Source organism: Erpetoichthys calabaricus, chromosome 12 (assembly GCF_900747795.2).
Source record: "Erpetoichthys calabaricus chromosome 12, fErpCal1.3, whole genome shotgun sequence".
Classification (NCBI taxonomy): Eukaryota; Metazoa; Chordata; class Cladistia; order Polypteriformes; family Polypteridae; genus Erpetoichthys; species Erpetoichthys calabaricus.
In genome coordinates this window covers 132,844,205-132,862,939 of record NC_041405.2, presented here as the reverse complement: position 1 = coordinate 132,862,939, position 18,735 = coordinate 132,844,205, and the positions used below count along the sequence as shown (strand labels likewise).

Genomic DNA, 18,735 nt, shown 5'->3' with positions numbered 1-18,735 from the left:
AAATGTCATTTGGATCAAAGTAATGCATGTATATAGCTTTCAATAAACATAATTATCATGAAACAAAATGATACAATGAGAAAATTTCACAGTAAGAACAAATATTAAATAAAGAGGAGCCCAAGTTAAATTCAAAAACAGAAGGCACTGTAAAGTAGAAAGTTGTGGGTTCTACCTCTACCATCATTATCTCCCTTCTGACATATCCTGCATGTACCAAGTGTAGAAAAAAGACAATGAGTTCAACTTAAGCTGATTATCAGCTTTATGGTTAACTACATCATTGGCATGGGAAGCTCCTTTTGTGGTGAAAAAGATGAAGTAGCTAGCAGTTCAATATTAATCAGAGTTGATTTCCTCAATTCACTTGGCCACCTGTTTTTCCTCCAATTCTCTTGGTCAACCTTTTGGTTAGACTTTTGAATTTCTTGAAAAGAAAGGCAATGTTCTTTAGACACTGGGCTCAGTACCTCTTTACTATGTTAGACGAATCTTACCGTTAACTCACTGTTCTCTGAATTAGCCTACTGAATACTGCATGAAAGGGCTAATGAAAAAGGCCTTACATTTCAGCACAGGACTGCAGGAATCTTGACAATTATTTAAAAATCCTTAATGGTTAACTTGGTAAAATTGGAAATTCTCAGTGGTGTTCAAAGCAAAAACAGATCTTTGTTGTTTTTCATTTTGACCCCACTTTGGAATCAGTTCAGAAATAAAAATACATAACTTGTGCATACCACGAGAGTGAAATGACCTGAAATTATATTAACTTGTAGCTTCTTGCAATGGAATGAAGGAGTTAGAAATGGACTATCCCATTTAGAAATCATGGAGAGAAGATGCCTATGCTAACTGCACTGGCTGTGAGAAAGTAAAACTTAAGCCAAGTTTCAAACTGCACAGATGTATCTGTACTGTACACATGGCTAGTCTGCTGGATAATTTCAAAATTGAATTGTTTAGTTAGTGTTTCAAAATCTCTATATCGGTTTACTCAAATATGAAGCAGTAAAAGGCAAATTTAATGATATGGTGCAATGTGTTGACATAATTGTAGAAATGTGCACTTAGAGGGGCTACTAAAACAGCATAGTTAACTTCCGACGACAAATCAGTAAATATTAAATTTGTGTCATTAGTTAGGTTTTTCAAGCCAAAGCAATGTTCATGAGCAATGCTCATTTGCCTAAGGGGACAGGAGTGATCTTTTGGCCTTGAATACTCTAGAGGTTTATTTTCTTAAGTATCAATTTAGCAGGAGTTTTTATTTTTCTCTCATCTTTGATTATCAGACCACGGCATCAGACACTAACAGTGTAAATTTAATAGTAATTAAGCTTATTTAGTTTTGGGACTATTCCATTTTATTTATTTATTTAGTAATTGTAATTTTTCTTTTACTTCTTGTAAAACGTTTTAAGCTATACCTTTTGTCTGAAAATGTGCTAAATAAGTAAATTGTGGTGTTGCTACAGCAGTATAAAAACTAAAATGTGATCAATGTAGTGAAAGCACATACTGTACTACACATTTTTGAATGCTACGAAAGTGAATGAGACACAATTCTCAGTTACAAGCAATTTCTACAACTAAGGTTAGTCAAGCTCAATCTATTTAGAAATAAGCAATTACTAAATCTGATCATTTATGTGACACATCCAGAAAATAATAGAAGAAAGACTGTTTTATAAGGATTCTGAAGTAATAATAATCTTCAACTGACAAGTTTGATTTCACAAAGACTGTCTTAATGTTGGTAAAAATGTAAAAAAGGAGGGACAGATTTGGAAAATCATCAGTCATCAAAAAAGCACCACTAATTTGTGACATTTGAAATTTGAATTTGACCTGTCCGTTATATATTACAGGTATTATTAACCAGTTAATGTCTCCTTTATAAACTGATGCAAACATAAACAGCACAATAGTAAATGTCAAACACCCAACAAGTGACTTCCTGACAAAACTGATTTTAATAGAGGAAAGCAGCTTTAAAGATTTTTTGTAAATTAAAACATAATAAACAATATTAATATTTGCTAAATAATGTGGACCTCCTACAATAATATTTGAATTTGTATTTTTAGTATTGACATTGATATTTATTTTTATGTTACTTAACAAAAAATGTCAGTGGATAAACATGCACATGGTTGAATAAATCAGGTAGTCTATGATGATAGCATTCTCTATAAACCCTGTGCTGAATAAGCAATATAAAATCCTTCCAGTTGCTTGCTCGTTACATTAGGAGGATGTCAGAGACTGGTAGACAGTAACAGGAAATTTCTGCCTGAGTTTGTTTCTGCCAAAGGGGGCAATGCCAGCTATTACAGCCAAGAGTGTACTTACTTTTCCACAAACTGAAATTATCTGCTCATTTTAATTAAGGGCATTTTTGTAAATAAACAAAAAAAAAGAAAATTTTACTTTGTTATCACCTCCATCTATAGATGCTGTTTAAAATGAAGCTAAAATCTTGATATGTCCAAATATAATAAAAAAGGAAAAAAAAAACAGTACTTTTACATGACTGTTTATGTATATCAAGTAGGATCTCTTCCAGTTTTATTTATTCATTTGCACAATCTCCTTTTTATCGGATCTGTGGAGAGGGACAATATTTAAACAGATTGTTTAAGTAAGTTTAAAATGGTTAATGCCAATGTTTGCCTTGTGGAATTAGGCAAGCAGAAGGACAAAACAAATTCAGTTTCCAAATAATGAAACAAAAAATACATAGGATTTCAATTTGCCCTTATATATACAGAAACCATGCATCCCAATTCCTCCAATCTCCAATCCTTGACTGGCTAATTTTTTTCCTCACGTTGTTGACTACTGCACTACTAGGGGAACTTCCTGAACTAAGTAAGTACTTTTACACAATAACTTTAGAGAAGAGTATCAGCAAATCAAATAAGTTAAACAGCAGAAAATAACGCAGACACATGTTTGTACATTTTTCTTTAGATTGAAAATACATAGTTTCATAGAGAGCTAACTGTTTTCCCCAAAATGTACAATAGACAAATAAATATAGATGAGAGCTGAGTAGCTAATTAAAATCCTTCCTACCTTTTGCTGCATCAGTGATGACCTTTAGTCCATTGTGCTCTATCACAATCATTCTGGCGTGCTCATGGGCATGGCCAAAAGGAACTCGAACATCATCATCAAAGGTCATGACTCGAAGAGCTGCACAGGCCTCCTTGACCAGTTCAGTTTCCTCAAGATTCTGCTTGATAACCTTTGTCAGCAAAGACAAGATGCCATCTTTGACAAGATCTTGTCGGTTTTGCTCATGTTTTACACAGCAGTGACGCACAATACGGACCACTACAAGAGTTTGTGCCAACTCTTCTCTCTTATCTTGAAGAAGTGATATCAACAGCTCTTTCCCTTCTGAGTCCAGAAGATCTGGCTGCCCTTCTGTAAGGGCAGATAAAGCTGTTAGAGCACACAACAGTTTTTCCCCTTGCCATAAATTACAGATTGAAAGAATTACGGAATATGCTCCTTTCTGGGCTGCCAAATAGCGATTAGCAAAGTCCAACTTGCACTGTTCAGTGAATGTTGCAAGAGAATCTGCCATTTGATCAACTAAAGAAGACTCAGTAGACTTCTGAAGTGTTTCAAGAGCCTAGTGAAAAAGGAAAAATATACATGAAGTGTGGATTCCAGAAACAAGAGGAAATCATTGAAAAACAGGAGAATAGCATATTAAACAGGCACAATTAGTCCAGGCCCCAGACACTGCCCAGAGTGACAGAAATTGAAGCGTAGAGCATGCCAAAGACACAGTTCAATTCAATGAATTTTCATTAATCTCACCAATAATTACTTGATAGCCCTGTTTTTATATCATATCTATTGTATAGAAAACAATATTTGAGGATGGCATGCTGGCACAGTAGTTTGTGTTGCTGCCATCCACATTCTTTGTGGAGGTGACACATTCTCCCTATGTCTGTGTGAATTTCTCTCAGAATACTCCAGTTTTCACTTCCCCAAAGACGAACATGATAGGTAAAATGATATAGCATGAATGGGTGTGCAGAAGAATGGGATCTGTGATGTCCCATTCATTATTAATTTTTGCTTTGCCCTAAATGCTGCAGGGTTAGACTCTGTCTCTCTGGGACACTGAATTGGAATACGTAAGAATGTATCTGTGTGGTTAAATGATCAGCAGTTAAAAGAAATCTGAATTTACCTCTAAAACCAGGTGACTTTGTCTTTCCTCATCATTTTCATAACTGTTTTTTACAACTGTCTTCACAATATTATGGAGATCCACACCTGCAAATAAGGAAAGAACAACCGATCAGGCCTTAAAACATCAGATGGGAACTGGTGAATAAGAAAAAATAGGAGGAGACCCTACCTTGAGACTCAAACTGCTCTATCGCCTCCCTCAGAGCCTCCTCCGGCTCCATCTCAAAGTCAATTATATTCTCTCTGACAGCCGCATCGAACGTCTCCTGTGTGATCTGTTTGCATGTCATTTTGGATGCAGTTTTACAGGCCACTTTCTCTGCAATCAAAAGGAAGGTTGTTATATAGTGACATCTTCTGGAGATTCTGACTCACAAACAAAATGTGCAAAACAAAAATTTGCAGTAGATGGAAAAGTAATATTTTATAGCCAATCATGTCAAGTATATTAGTATTTGGCTTTATAAATACTATTCCTCTGATTGAAGAAGGCCATCATTTTGTGTGTACTATACAAGATAAAAGCTAAGGGTAGCTGGTTTGGAATGCAAAATAGGTACAGAAAAAGAGAACAAAAAGTGAGATAATAGTAGCAGAAATTAAGTCTGGATATCAAGCAGGTGAGCCAAGAGACCCCTATCACGTTTAGATTTAAGTTTTTTCCTTGTCAATTGTTCTTACAAGGCTAGAAACAAAAAACCTATCAGAACAAAAAATATAATTTAAGAAATAGCTTACTCCCAAAGCAAGGCTATGAGACAGTTGTCAGAAAATTCAACCCCAATAGACTCTCACGAGTTGGCCAGAAGATTCCAAGAGAAGATGACAAAAGGAATCCTGATCTATCAAACAGAGCTGTCCTCACTTCAGCTTAATATGCCCCGACCAAAAAAAAAAAAATCATTGCTGAGACACCTTTATATGTTAATTTATTCTATAACAGACCACATTCTCAGCATCAGGATTAACAACCACCACTTTTAATTAAGCTATCACAACATGAGAGAAACTAGCACTACTTCTCTGACCTTGTGGCTAAGGTATTGGATTGTAAACTATAATGTTGCTACCACAACCATCACCATACAACAGACATAGCATCAATTAACATGTCAGTGCTCCACTTATACAAACATGGAGACAATTTTAACTGCAGTTTAAGTAAGTTTGAATAATTTGTGCTTTAACACTAAGTAAGTATGATCAATTTTGTATTAAATAGCATAGTTTTCATTTACAAGCTATAGTAGTTGCACATATTTAAAAGTAAAATAAAAAACTGACATTAAATAAAAACTTTAAAATATTACAACATCAGAACAATCTAGATGAGAACAGGTCATTCAACCCAACAAAGCTCGCCAGTCCTATACACTTAATTCTTCCAAAATAACATCAAATCAAGTTTTAAAGGTCCCTAAAGTTCTGCTGTCTACCACCCTACTTGGTAACTCATTATATGTATCTATGGTTCTCTGTGTAAAGACAATTTCTTAATGTTTGTGCAAAATTTACCATTAACAAGTCCCCAACTGTGTCCCTGTGTTTTTGCTGAACTCATTTTAAATTAACAGTACAAATCCACTGGACTAATTCCCTTCATAGTTTTAAATGCTTCAGTCAGGTCTCCTCTTAATCTTCTTTTGCTTAAACTGAAAAGGCTCAACTCTTATAGTGTTTCCTCATAACTCATCCCCTGTAGCCCTGTAGTCAGCCTCGTTGTTCTTCTCTGGTCTTTTTCCAATGCTGCTTTGTCCTTTTTGTAGCCTGGAGACCAAAACTGCACACAGTACTCCAGATGAGGCCTCACCAGTGTGTCATAAAACTTGAGCAGAACCTCCTTGGACTTGTATTCTATACATCAGGGCGCTATATAACCTGACATTCTGGTAGCCTTCTTAATAGTTTCAGAACACTTTCTGGCAGTTGATAGTGTTAAGTCCACTACGACTCCTAAATTCTTCTCATAAGGGGTACTTTCAATTTTCAGACCTCCCAGTGCATATTGAAACCTAACATTTTTACTTCCTAAAAATAAGATATTGAACAAAATTATAGTTCAGATTTTACAAATCTGTATTTTCCTCAGAGGTAATGCAACAACGGTCATGCTTTAACACCACCATGATGAGTTCATGCTCAGGAACAAGGTAACCAAAATGGTTAGATTGTACAAAATAAACAACATGACAGTAAATGTCTGAACTTGAATGACAATCAAGTGTTAAGTGAACAAAGTTTGACAAGCCATGTTAGACTGAATGGGTTTTCTGTTTTGCTTATGCTGTGTACCAGGGTATGATGTTATTGAAAACCAGTGCCTTTAATGCATGCTTTGCTTGAGCGTCGATGAGGAGGGAAGGGGAACTGCAACTCAATCCAATTTATTTATGTCTGGAAATCTTCACCCGAGCACAGGCTCAGAGGTGCTAAACCATTTATACAACAATAAATGCACTAATAATAAATCATTAAACCATACAGCATTTATAAATATATATTCACATATTAAGTTAAATAAAAATGAAAAACTGAATAGAATACTATGGTAAAAGTAAATAAATTATGGCAATATAAAGTACTAAATTGCCAAGTTGACAACAGACAATATGAAAGCAAAAATTTTATTTAACTGAATTCATAAAGAATATACTCCTCTGTTGGGTCTACGGTATTCTTATGTTGTTAGACTAAAAGAACTAGGGTGGCATAAATACACTCATCATTATACATGAATGTTTAGGTTGCAGTGTAGTGGCAAATCTAATGTTTTACAGTGAAGGTCAAACAAATAATTATGGTCAAGAAAGTGAACCACAGCCTATTCTTTTTGAGACAGTTAAAGAAATTCAGAGCCTTAAAGAAAACAGTGGAAGTACTGTAAATCACTTTCTACAGGTGTGCTACTGAAGGTGGGTTCCCCCCCTCTGTCACTATGTGGTATTGCAATATCTGTTACAAGTACAACAAACATCCAAAGACAGTACTGTGCACCACAATAAAAATCATAAAATGCAGTCTCCACTCTGTGGAGTGGAGGGGCTTACATAAGAAGAGCTACAATTCCTATACCATTTACCCATTTTTTATGTAAATATCCTAGATGTAATGCTAAAGGTTTATACTAAAGCTCAAAGTCTGTTTCATTTCATTACTAATATGCCTGGTTAGAGATCATACTAATACCAATTGTGTCACTGTTCAAATATTTAGGGACTGCATATGTGCTCTGGGATTTGCTCTTGACACAGTTGAGATAAGTTTCATCCCCCGTGTTTTTTTTGATATTTGCATTGCTGCTAGTGAGTCGAGAGAGTATCCAGCCCCCTGAAATGCTGAATTATGACAGTTTAAAAATAGTTGTTATACAATATGACTTTTTTCCTTTTACCCATTGATACCAGGGTCAGTATGGTGGCTCAAGATTTATAGTTGTTGAGTCCAGGGTTCGAAGACACTGTTTGAAGTTTGTCTGATTTCCCTGGATTTTTCTTAATATACTATGATTTCCCTCTCATAACATAAATTGGCAACACAAACGTTTCTCTGTGTGACTGGATACGAGTGGGTGGGTGTCTTGCAACAGCTGACCACCTTATCCAGGGTTGGTGCAGGGCTTATGCACATAGATACTACAATAACGAAATATGTATGGAATAAATTTTCATGGTCACACAGCGAATGAGTGGTGTGGTCTGTGTGAAAGGTCCCATAAAAACGAATTGAAATTAACATTAATTTAATTTACAATATTAAGGTACAATTGTTTTAACTTAAGCACTTCAGAGATGACTTTAGTAACACATTGATTATATAATTTACCGTTTAGTGTTTCGATAACGTTCAACCACTTCTCAATCGCAAATTGCTTTGGATAAAAAAGTAAACAACATAATGTTTCACATTTGGCCAATATTTAAATTGTAGTACCCTTTAAAGTCTTTGCGGTAAGCGATATGGCGCTAGAAACGTGTTATTCTTAGTAGGCTATGTGTGGTAAAATGTATCTATTTGCATTAAACGATACGATACATTTACAGTCGAATGAAACTATTCGATTTATGTTGTTATTATATTTCTACCATAAACAACTAACATCTTTATAGTAACAATTAATTCATTAACCAGTTATTGTTCGCTTCCCAAGTTCATAATTTACTGACAATGGACTGAAAATGCTAGCCTCGCCACATCTTATTCTAAATCATGAGTTTCCTACTACCGTGTGGAAACTGTATATATCAACAATATCTTCGACAATATTAACTGACGACATGCATCTGGTATAGGATAATAGTTTCGGAATGCACTTGGTTATCAAAATTGGAATAAGAAAATCTAACTCACCTCAACCCTCAAAATCGCGCAGAATCACACAACGAAAGTAGAGTACGCTACAACATCAGTCCATCACACGAACTCCAAAAATGCGTAAAACATTTCGAGAATCTCAGTTTCCGAGTCTCGGCTGGCCCCCAAAACCGTACAGAAAAGTTCCGCTGTTTTTTAAATTCCCGACACTCCCGCCTCAACTCCCGCAAATGTGCTTTACAGCTTAACGACCCATCAACAAAACGTGTGATAATTTTACGATCGAAAATAATGAAAATCAGAAGGTAATATAAAGATAATTTACTTTACTCAATTGTATGAGAATGCACACATAATTTAATAAATAACCTTTTTGAGTTGTAATTATTAAAATGAAACCCAACACCGACTAAACTTTTTTGAGTTGTAATTATTAGAATGAAACCCAACACCGACTAAACAGTTATAGTTTTCTTTGCTACAGAAGAAGGAAAGTAAAAAAACATACTGTACGTTGTTTTAAAGAATACTACAACTCCCATGTAGCTGTGCGAGTCAAGTCTCGCCCAACTCTCGTGGCCGAGCGAAATCCCGCGGGGACGCAGTAGCGGCTGTATCGCTTGTTGTTGTTGTTGTCGGCAAAATGGCGTCTGGTGGTGAGGCCCCGGAGTCCTGGTACCTCGCCTTGCTTGGTTTTGCTGAACACTTTCGAACATCAAGCCCTCCCAAGATTCGTCTTTGTGTCCACTGCTTACAGGCCGTCTTCCAGTTTAAACCGCCACAGCGGGTGGAGGCTAGGACCCATCTGCAGGTCGGCTCGGTGCTCTATCATCATACCAAGAACAGCGAACTCGCCCGAAATCACTTGGAGAAAGCGGTGAGGGAGCAGCTAGGAAACCGCGGGGATTAAAAGGCCTCTCTTGGAAAGCGGGCGGAAGGGGGCGCAGGGGTCAGGGTGCAAAATTGGGATTCTGTAGGATCGGAAGCAAATCTCCTGGGCCAGCTTATTTTGGCTTTCTATAAATGCATTAACGCCGAAGTAGTTTGATTGGCTAAATATCTGTGTGCATTTAAAGATGTTTGTAATATGTATAAGTTAAAGTGACCTGTACTTTAACCGTGCAAATTCAGAAGAGAAAGTTGATTGGTGCGTAGGTATTAGGCTGTACACATGTGCAGAAACCTCCGAAGTACAATTGAGACGCAGCGGATTTTTTTTTATTTCTAAACACTTTGCATGTGCATTTTACAAAAATGCATCATTTTTAAGGACGACTATGTACGGGTATTAGTTTATAGAAATCACAGGGTTGTCTCCTTTTCACATCACTGTCGTCTGTTTTTTACAGAAATCAGTACGTCTGTGTGAAACACACAGACGAATAAGTTGTTTCAAACAAATTGATTTTGACAACATGCAAAACACACTATATAGTACATGTAATACGTTGTTCCATCTATATTGTGCAAGATATGAATACAAAGCCTTACTAGTAGAGCTCAAACTGGGACTTGAAACAATATTCAGTGCAGAGACCTAACTGGCTGTTTATTGGCATTAACCATTATGTAAGGGATATTCATATACTGCATTTTTTCTTTTAAACGTTATTTCAGTTTCAATCCGTGCATAGTATTATAAGAAAACCTTCCACAGATAAAGTTAACTTTTTTTAACCCGTATTGCTACACAACATCACTTGGTATAGGTACTGCAGTAACTGGATGTATTGCTTTGAGTTGTTCTGTAAATTCAAATTCATGTTCTTTTCAGTGAAAATCAACCAGGTGGTGATTTTGTTATTTGTCGTTTCTACCTTTGAACATAATGATTTTACACTTAAGAGAAATATTTTTCAAAAAACACAACAGTTTCTCATTGAGATCAATAAGGTATCAGTAGATGTCCACGTTAAAAAAAGAAATGTCAGTTAGTTTCATTAACATCCAAAATTATTGCTAAACTTTTTTTTTATTATAGGGTTCATTTTTTTCAATTCTGTACATCATGTATTAAGTTTAAAATTCAGGTTTCTGTCAGTGCTGTGCAGTTTCAGTCGTATGTGTTTTTAATTATGTCCGTTGTTATAATGTCAACATTTGAAATACTAGTAATTAAGTTAGTATTGGTATATTTGTTAGAAAACGTATTCAGTTCAGCATTATATATCTGTTTTGAAGAAGAAAAAAAAAATTTTTTGTAAGTTGCCTCCAAGAAATAATTGTTTGTGCAATGATGTGAACTGCGAAGACACTAATGCAATCTCTTTTGTGTTTTTCAGTGGTTGATATCACAACAAGTATCCTTTTTTTCTTGTTACTAATTTTTTGTTTGTTTTGGATTAAGGGCAATTGGATAAATGTGTTGATTTTATATTTGAAAATTTGTAAATTATTATAAATTTTTATATTTAAATCAGTCATTTAAAAAAATAGTGTTTTGGTTAAACAGTTGAATGTTTGTGTGTGAAAACAATTTCCTTGTTTTTCTGGCTTTATGATTCACTGGAAGGAAGATTCTGACAATCTTATTTTTATTACCTAGTTTCTTTTGTGACTTTTATTTGACTGTAAAATTATGTTTTAATTCCTTAATTAAGTTCTGTAGATACCACAGTTTGAAGATGTTAAATTTGAAGCTGCCAGCCTTCTGTCAGAATTGTACTGCCAGCAGGTAAGTCCTCTGAAAAGTTCTTGTATGTGTTACCTTCTTGAGTATTTGGTAGATGGAAAGGTTGGACCTTGTCAGAATCCTCTCTCTAATACACACATTTTCTTTAACCCTGAATACAATGAGGACTGATCAGTTATGTTAGGTAGAATGCCTAGAGGGGGCTGGGCGGTCTCGTGGCCTGGAACCCCTGCAGATTTTTTTTTTTTCTCCAGTTGTCTGGAGTTTTGCTTGTTTTTTCTGTCCTCCCTGGCCATCGGACCTTACTTTTATTCTATGTTAATTAGTGTTCCCTTATTTTAATCCTGATTTATTTTGTCTTTTTTCTTTTTCTTCATAATGTAAAGCACTTTGAGCTGCATTATATGTATGAAAATGTGCTATATAAATAAATGTTGTTGTATCCACTACATTTGAATACTTTAAGTTATTTATACAGTACATATACTTTTGCTTATTTGTAAATAAAATTCAATTGATATACCCTAGGAATGTCCTATATCAAACTTGAGTTTAAATTTGTGGGCAAATAGTAACAGTATATGACCTGATTGTTGAATCCAAGAGTAATTCATCAAAACCAACTGTATTATGAATTGTATTGCATTGACTTAACAGAGTTTCAAATTGTAAGTCTCTGTGTGCCTATGCATATTTCCAAACTGGAGATTTTACTCTAGGTAGGCAGTATGAGAAATGCAGTGGACTGTAAAACACAAGAATGATTCTTTAGACACCACATCAGACTTGTGTGACCAACTTCCTCTCTGGAGACATTAACAATTATTCAATACTTGTAAAAGGCACAGCATGTTGTTCATTATGAAGGGTCTTGCAAAAATGATCAAGTTAATTTTTTGTCACTACAAAACTAATGTCATTTTAAAAATTCATTGAGTCATGTAGCTTTATAAAACATAAACAAAGTAATTGCACAATTTTTCTGTCGCAATAAATTCGTAACTAAAAGAGTTGTGTATCGTGGTTGTCTTAAAGTTCTAGAGTTGGTTTATACTGGACAAATATATGTGTGTATAAGGAATATACACACATTGCACACAGACTAGCTACTTTATTAGGTGCACCTTGAGTCCTGGGTAGAATCTTCTCTTTGTTCCATTTGAACTGGGAAGTTGGAATTTTCAAGTTCCATGTCCCCACAAGTCACATTTCCTATTCAGAAAGTCGGCACAGCCTTACCAACCCCGACCTCAAAATCCAAGATGGCCACCCTGCATATCAACAGAAATGAAAAGCATAGTATTATACTGTTTATTAGTGTCTCGTTTAATCAGACATACACACAGTACTGTCCAGCTTTTATTTGTGGACATGTTGCTACGATTTTTGGATATGCAAAATACAATGTGATGCAGCAAATGTTCCATAATATAACCAGTTCTGTTTTTTTTTTTTTAAATTTTAAAAATGATTTTTAATTCCTAGTAATACAGCATAGTCATAATTTAAAAAATTCCCCATTTTATACTATAAAATCCATTTCTGTATGCTAATTTCTTATTCTTTTTCTATTTCTAATTTCCAGCTTTTTCTTATTCTATTTCTAATTTCCATCTTACCTCAATGTGACATTCAGGCATAATTTTAATGGTTATTGAGTGTTTTATTTATATATATATATATATATATATATATATATATATATATATATATATATATATATATATATATATATATATATGTGTGTGTGTGTGTATATATATATATAAAATTTATAGTGTGTGTAAAAAAAAAAAAAAAAAAAAATACAAGTATAATTTGTTCACTTTCGACCAAAAAATGGGAAACCCACACATATTTAAGGTTGGTTAAATGGTTTGAGATCCCAAAATGTTATTTCCAAAGGTGTTTTTTTTTTTATCTAAAAAAAAAAAAAGAAAAGGTTAAACCTCATGTGATGTGCTACTCATTTTCTTTGTCTCATCACAGTGTATTATATGGAGACATGTTTGTTGCAAGTAAGATTGAAGCAGTTTTGTCTCAGCATTGTTCTTCAAGTCTTTTAATTATTGTCTTTATTTTTTTTTACTATGCAAAGAATCTTGTTGATTCAGCAAAACCCTTGTTACGAAAGGCAATTCAGATCTCACAGCAGACGCCATACTGGCATTGCCGGCTTCTGTTTCAGCTTGCTGTAAGTGTGATTTCCTGTTTATTAATTGGGTTGGTGGGGCCAGGTAAAACATTTTTGCTCTGCTTGCCATTGTATGACCCTTTATCAAACTACAGAGATTCCTGATGCTATCTTGTTTTTAGTCAGTTTTTACAACAGCTCTGAATGTAGCTTTACTCTTTAGAATGGTTAGGGTCAGTTCTTAACTTTATGGTAAATGCAAAATATACTTTAATATTGGCAATCCTTACTATAATTTTCATCAGTTATAGGAAACACAATATTGTTTGCAGTCTTTACTAGTATTGTGCTTAAATTTTAACTCAATCAAGGGTCTGTATGCAGCAGAAATTTTATTTGCAGGATGTTGAAGATACAGCAACAGAAAGAAAAACAAAAGCTGAATATTTAGCAGTGTTTAAGGCATTTCATTATGTTAATTTCACCACTCTGCTTCATCTCTCACTTAGCAACTACATACACTAGAGAAGGACCTTGTTTCAGCTTGTGATCTGTTAGGAGTTGGAGCAGAATATGCCAGAGTGGTTGGCTCAGAATACACAAGGTAAAGTAAAATCCTTTAAATTCCTCAAAACAAGAAACGTAGACTGGTTCACAATTTTATCCAAGGAATCCAATTTCTGGTTTTGAGATAATTTAAATTAAATGTGCTGATCCCGGTTGTTCTTGTTTACCAGTGATTTCCTGTCTAAACCAATGCCATAAATGATGCATGTACATTGTGCAAAAAATCTGCAGTTAGCTTGTACCAAGGCAACAGCAGTACTATTGAAGCCACCACTGCAAGTGACCAGAAAAATATATAGTAAAACAAAAAAGACTTAAGTATTGAAGCAAGGCAAATACATTTCCAAGTGTAAATTTAGATTAATTGTTCTATGTATAAGATTGGTCAGTTTAATTAATGTATGGTAAAAACAAGTTTATTTCATTTAAGTATTTTACACATATAAATCTTAACTATACAGAAACTTGTTTGTGATTTGTAAATAAACAGTGCTAAAAATTAAATATATCAGTGTAGGTAATAGCAGAAACTGGAAAGATTGATTATCTGCACTGGCCCAGAATTGACTTAGTGTTGCTTCCCTGATGGTCACCAATCATGCCATACACTACCGCTGCAACTAACAATTAATTTGATAAATGATATTTGATTAATCAGTTGGTTGCAGTTTCAATTAGTCTAACTATTGAAGAATTATAGAATTTATATTCCAACATAAAAAAATTAAAGTAGTAGTCATTATACACAATGCTGTCCTCAAACAAGCGTGTGTGTGTGTGTATGCATGTTTATTCTCCAGATTATATGGAATGTACACTTGGAAGCTTGGCACTCATGCCACTGTCAAATTATAATTTTTAAAAAGCTTGAGTATATTTGTTAACAACTAATGAAGCAATATTTATGAGTTTTAGCCTTGGTGAACCTGAGCAATGATTCAGATCATCGTCATTGATTGTTAAGTAGCTGTCAAAATATTTAAATAGTATAGAAGAATGTATACTAAGCAGCTAGGACTATGTTTGTAAATATGTTTTGAGGTTTAATTTGACAGTTTCTGGTATTGTCCATGTAAATAATAACAGTTTATGTAAGGACTCTTGACTATATTCCTCTGTACATATTATACATTGCTCAGTAACACAGTACCTCACAACAATAGCATGAACAAAAGTGTATTTCTTTATGTATGACATTTGCAGTCGTTGGAAAGCTGCCTTTTTCTTTCACCTTTAGACAATGACATTTTTTATTTTGCCATGAATAATCTTAATTACCATGATTCATGATCATCCTCTTGTTTGGTTCTAATATGCTTATGCCTCAGGTGTTTACAAATCACTTTCTTTCTTCCATGCTTTGCGTGTTAATTTTTGCACATTTTACAAGCTGCCTGTTATAACATACTAGCTGATTACCCAGTGGCTTCGCTCACTGAGTGCAAGGGAAAAAAATAAAATGTAGTATTTATAAAATGTTTGTTAATTGCCAATATTATTTTTCAACAAATAAAGAGCACTTACAATAACAGAAATACATATAAACAACATTATTAACATCATCTTATGAGAATATGAAGTAATATATAAGAAGCACATTGCATATAAATATAAATTATTAAACAGTAAAATCTTCTTCTATAATACGCTACCGTGGCTGTTCGTTTGTCTGTCCAGGATTTTAAATCATCTGTAGCTCGCAAATCGTTTCACCTATTGACTTGAAATTTGGTACACATATACTACGTGACGTCTACTATCCGCTTTTGGGGTGATGATTTTATTACTCTTTTTATCTTTATTTTATTTTATTGTAGAATCAACTCTCAGCAGCACGCAGCAGGGCAGCCGTGTAGCTGATGCGTACGGGCGCCGTTCTCATTCCCTACCACCTTCACTAATCATTCTTGAGGCAGATTGAAGACTTAAGTGCCAGATTAAGTGAAAGGTTAAAGAAAACGTACTAAGTAATTGCAACACAAAAACTAACTTAATCAGTTTTAACGCGAAAAGATGCCAACGAAAGAGAAGCAGTGAGCCGCTAGGGTGGAGTAAAGAAGAGCTGCTCAGGAAGCAGCAAGCACATCAACCTCTGAGCAAATGAATGCTAAACGTACAGAGAAAGAGGATAAATACTATGAATGCTCAAGTCAAGTGTATTCACTGCATGTTATCGTGCAGTGCACCGTTACTGGTATATTGATAAAAGAATTTGAACAACATATAAGAAGCGTATAAATTATTAAACAGTAAAACATTAACATTTAAGAAGTAAAGATACATTGAGTACTACTGCAGTGCTTTCAGGTATACTACATTTTATGTTTGCCCATTACGTGTATAAATGTTTTGGCGTACCTACCCGAGAACACGCGACGTATAACTGACCGTGGGAGAAGCATGGATTTTAAACACGCGTTGAGTTCATCTGCTTGGTGTCCCTCGTGGAATAACTGGTAATGTTTGACGAAAATCTCCTGCGAGTAAAACGACAGTACCTGCCATTATTTTGGTAGGATCTCTGAGATCTTGCATTGTTTGGTTCAGGGATTCATAAGCTCTTTTATGTGCCATGGTGCACTCATCCCAAACTATTATCTTTGAATGTTGCAAGACTTTTGCCTTTCCAGAGCCCTTGCGTATGTTGCAAATTGGATTTTCATCATGAGCGAGGTTTAATGGTAATTGCAATGCCGAATGTGCTGTACGGCCTCCATCTAATAATGTAGAACTGATTCCCCATGACGCTACAGCCAGAGCTATGTCACTATTCGCTCTCTCAGCAAGAATCAGGTTTGTTAAGAATGTTTTTCCTGTTCCTCTGTGGTCATACGTAATTTCCGTTTCAAACACTCAATAATAATTTCTGTTTCAAACGCAAAAATGATTTTATATATATAGATGTCAAGCTAGAGTACCCCTGTACTTCTAATGTCCTGAGTTGTAAATGACTCTGTACTGCTTTATGCCTCTGTCTCAATATGAATCAATTTTATTTTATTTCTCTCTGAAGTGATGTAGGTACACACAAAGTGCAGCTAGCCAACTAATTCATAATATTTAGTTATTAATCATTTTTAGTATTGTTATCAGTGTCATCAGTTAGATGTTTGAGCTCTATCATGCATAGCTGTGTGGCATATGTAGGCAAAAATTGCAAAAGATTACATAGTCTTAAAGTATTAAAAATTATCTCAATTTAGTGCAGTCAAATAACAATTTAATTAAATTGTCATGGTGAATGCAGAGATGTACCAAAAGTAAAATTCTTGGCTAAAGCGGAATTTTAGAAAACACTGATGACTTGCAATGGTTTTTAAAATATTATTGTCACCTTTGCATTTTAGGTATATCATCTTAACTCTCTTAGGGCGGATGTCGACTTTTGTCGACAGGAGGGGTTGAAGGCGAATGTCGACAAAAGTCGACATCCAGGGATAGAGGGCGACAATCAGCTGTTAATGGCTTGGAGGAATGCTAGACTTGTTGACTCGGCAACTAAACCTTGCGTGTGCGTGAGTTGCGAAATGTAAACAATGGCAAGATGGCATCGACATGTGAAAAGGGAGCGAAGGAAGTGCAGAAAAGAAAACACTCGGCAGACGATGTTTTGCGCATTATTGCGGAGTCGGACTCTTGATTTTTCAGAATCGGATTTTATTGGCAGTGATCAGGAGATCGAGCAAGAGAGTGAGAAGCCGGCATCAGCGGATCTGCTGCCAGTTGAGTGCCTTCGCGCAGCCGATGCATCTACAGCAAGGTTCGCATGGGATAAATACACAGACATTGATCTGTTGAGAGCCGATCTGGCTAATGGACTTTACAAGATGGCATGGCTTGCTGTTGGACACGACAGATCACCAGCTGCTGTACTTCAGGCTGATCTCTCCTGATGCTGCTTTTCAGCTACTGTCAGACGAGACAAACAGGTAGGCAGAGAATTTTTTTGAATCGCGGGCTGCGTTTGCATCGCATTCTCGTTTTTCAAAGTGGAAACCCACAAAAAAAGACGAGATGAAGCGCGCTGTGGCATTACAAATAGAGATGGGACAGAACTGGTGATATAACTTCAGGGAGCATTGGTCCAAACGTGTTTTGTCCCCTGGTGGCTTTGGACAGGTTATGCAGCGTGGTGATAGGTACGTGCTGCTGCAAAGTTTTATTTACTTCTGTAATAAACAGAAGCAAATCCCATGGGGTGAGCCAGGCTATAATGCCATACATAAAGTTCATAAAGTTTCAGAAGATGAAAAGAGGTGACAATATGGTTTTCATGCAGGCTGAAAACTTGGTGGCAGTGGCATGGCACGATGATAAATGGGTGACTTGTCTCTCTGCAGTACACACTAACAATATATGTGAGAAAGTGCAGCAACAGACAATTGAAAAATAGGCACCAAAGCAACACATATTGTAAGGAGTGCAATGTGGCAATGACTGAAATTGGCTGCTTTGAGCGAGATCAGACTTTGCAGGACTTTGCTGTGTAAAATGTATGTGAAATCATAGAGTATGCAGGCTCATACAACATGCAAGACAGTAACATTTGTCAAAAGTAAATATTTTTTGTTCATTTGATATGTTAAACAATTGCTTTGTGTTCTTTTTTAAAAAATGTTAGTTTTTGGAAAAATATTCAGCCCTGGGAGAAAAGAAACAAAAAAAATAGCCCTAAAAGAGTTAAGGAAAGTTGGAAATATACCAACTTTTGATCAGCAGACTATTATAAGAGGTTGTCAAACGTTATACAATAAAAAGGTATTTGTTTAACTTGCATATACAGTAGCTTGTTTCACGGAAGAAAATGTACATAAACCCGTGCTGTATTAAAAGCACTAGGGCTGGGTGTCAACACCGATCTCCTGATTCA

The 18,735-nt window shown here is 35.3% G+C and overlaps 2 protein-coding genes across 4 annotated transcripts in view; one reads left to right on the top strand and one right to left on the bottom strand.

Annotated features, from left to right (window-relative positions):
* The window catches only part of armc6 (armadillo repeat containing 6), a 494,113-nt gene that overhangs the window by 8,794 nt on the left and 466,584 nt on the right, over positions 1-18,735 (bottom strand). The window contains exons 2-5 of one of the 3 annotated variants that reach the window (XM_051934658.1): positions 8,569-8,615; positions 4,391-4,533; positions 4,220-4,305; positions 3,082-3,646 (exon numbers count right to left, since the gene is read on the bottom strand). In XM_051934658.1, coding sequence (XP_051790618.1) covers positions 3,082-3,646; positions 4,220-4,305; positions 4,391-4,511 — 772 coding nt within the window. In that variant the 5' untranslated portion in view covers positions 4,512-4,533; positions 8,569-8,615. Of the gene's footprint in view, positions 1-3,081; positions 3,647-4,219; positions 4,306-4,390; positions 4,541-8,568; positions 8,731-18,735 lie in introns of those variants that run through there. The other 2 variants (XM_028816254.2, XM_051934657.1) reach the window with 2 other exon arrangements.
* Positions 9,146-18,735, top strand: part of mau2 (MAU2 sister chromatid cohesion factor) — a 60,647-nt gene continuing 51,057 nt past the window's right edge. The window contains exons 1-5 of the mRNA XM_028816253.2: positions 9,146-9,409; positions 10,815-10,832; positions 11,141-11,206; positions 13,263-13,358; positions 13,808-13,902. Coding sequence (XP_028672086.1) covers positions 9,176-9,409; positions 10,815-10,832; positions 11,141-11,206; positions 13,263-13,358; positions 13,808-13,902 — 509 coding nt within the window. The 5' untranslated portion in view covers positions 9,146-9,175. The remainder of the gene's footprint in view (positions 9,410-10,814; positions 10,833-11,140; positions 11,207-13,262; positions 13,359-13,807; positions 13,903-18,735) is intronic.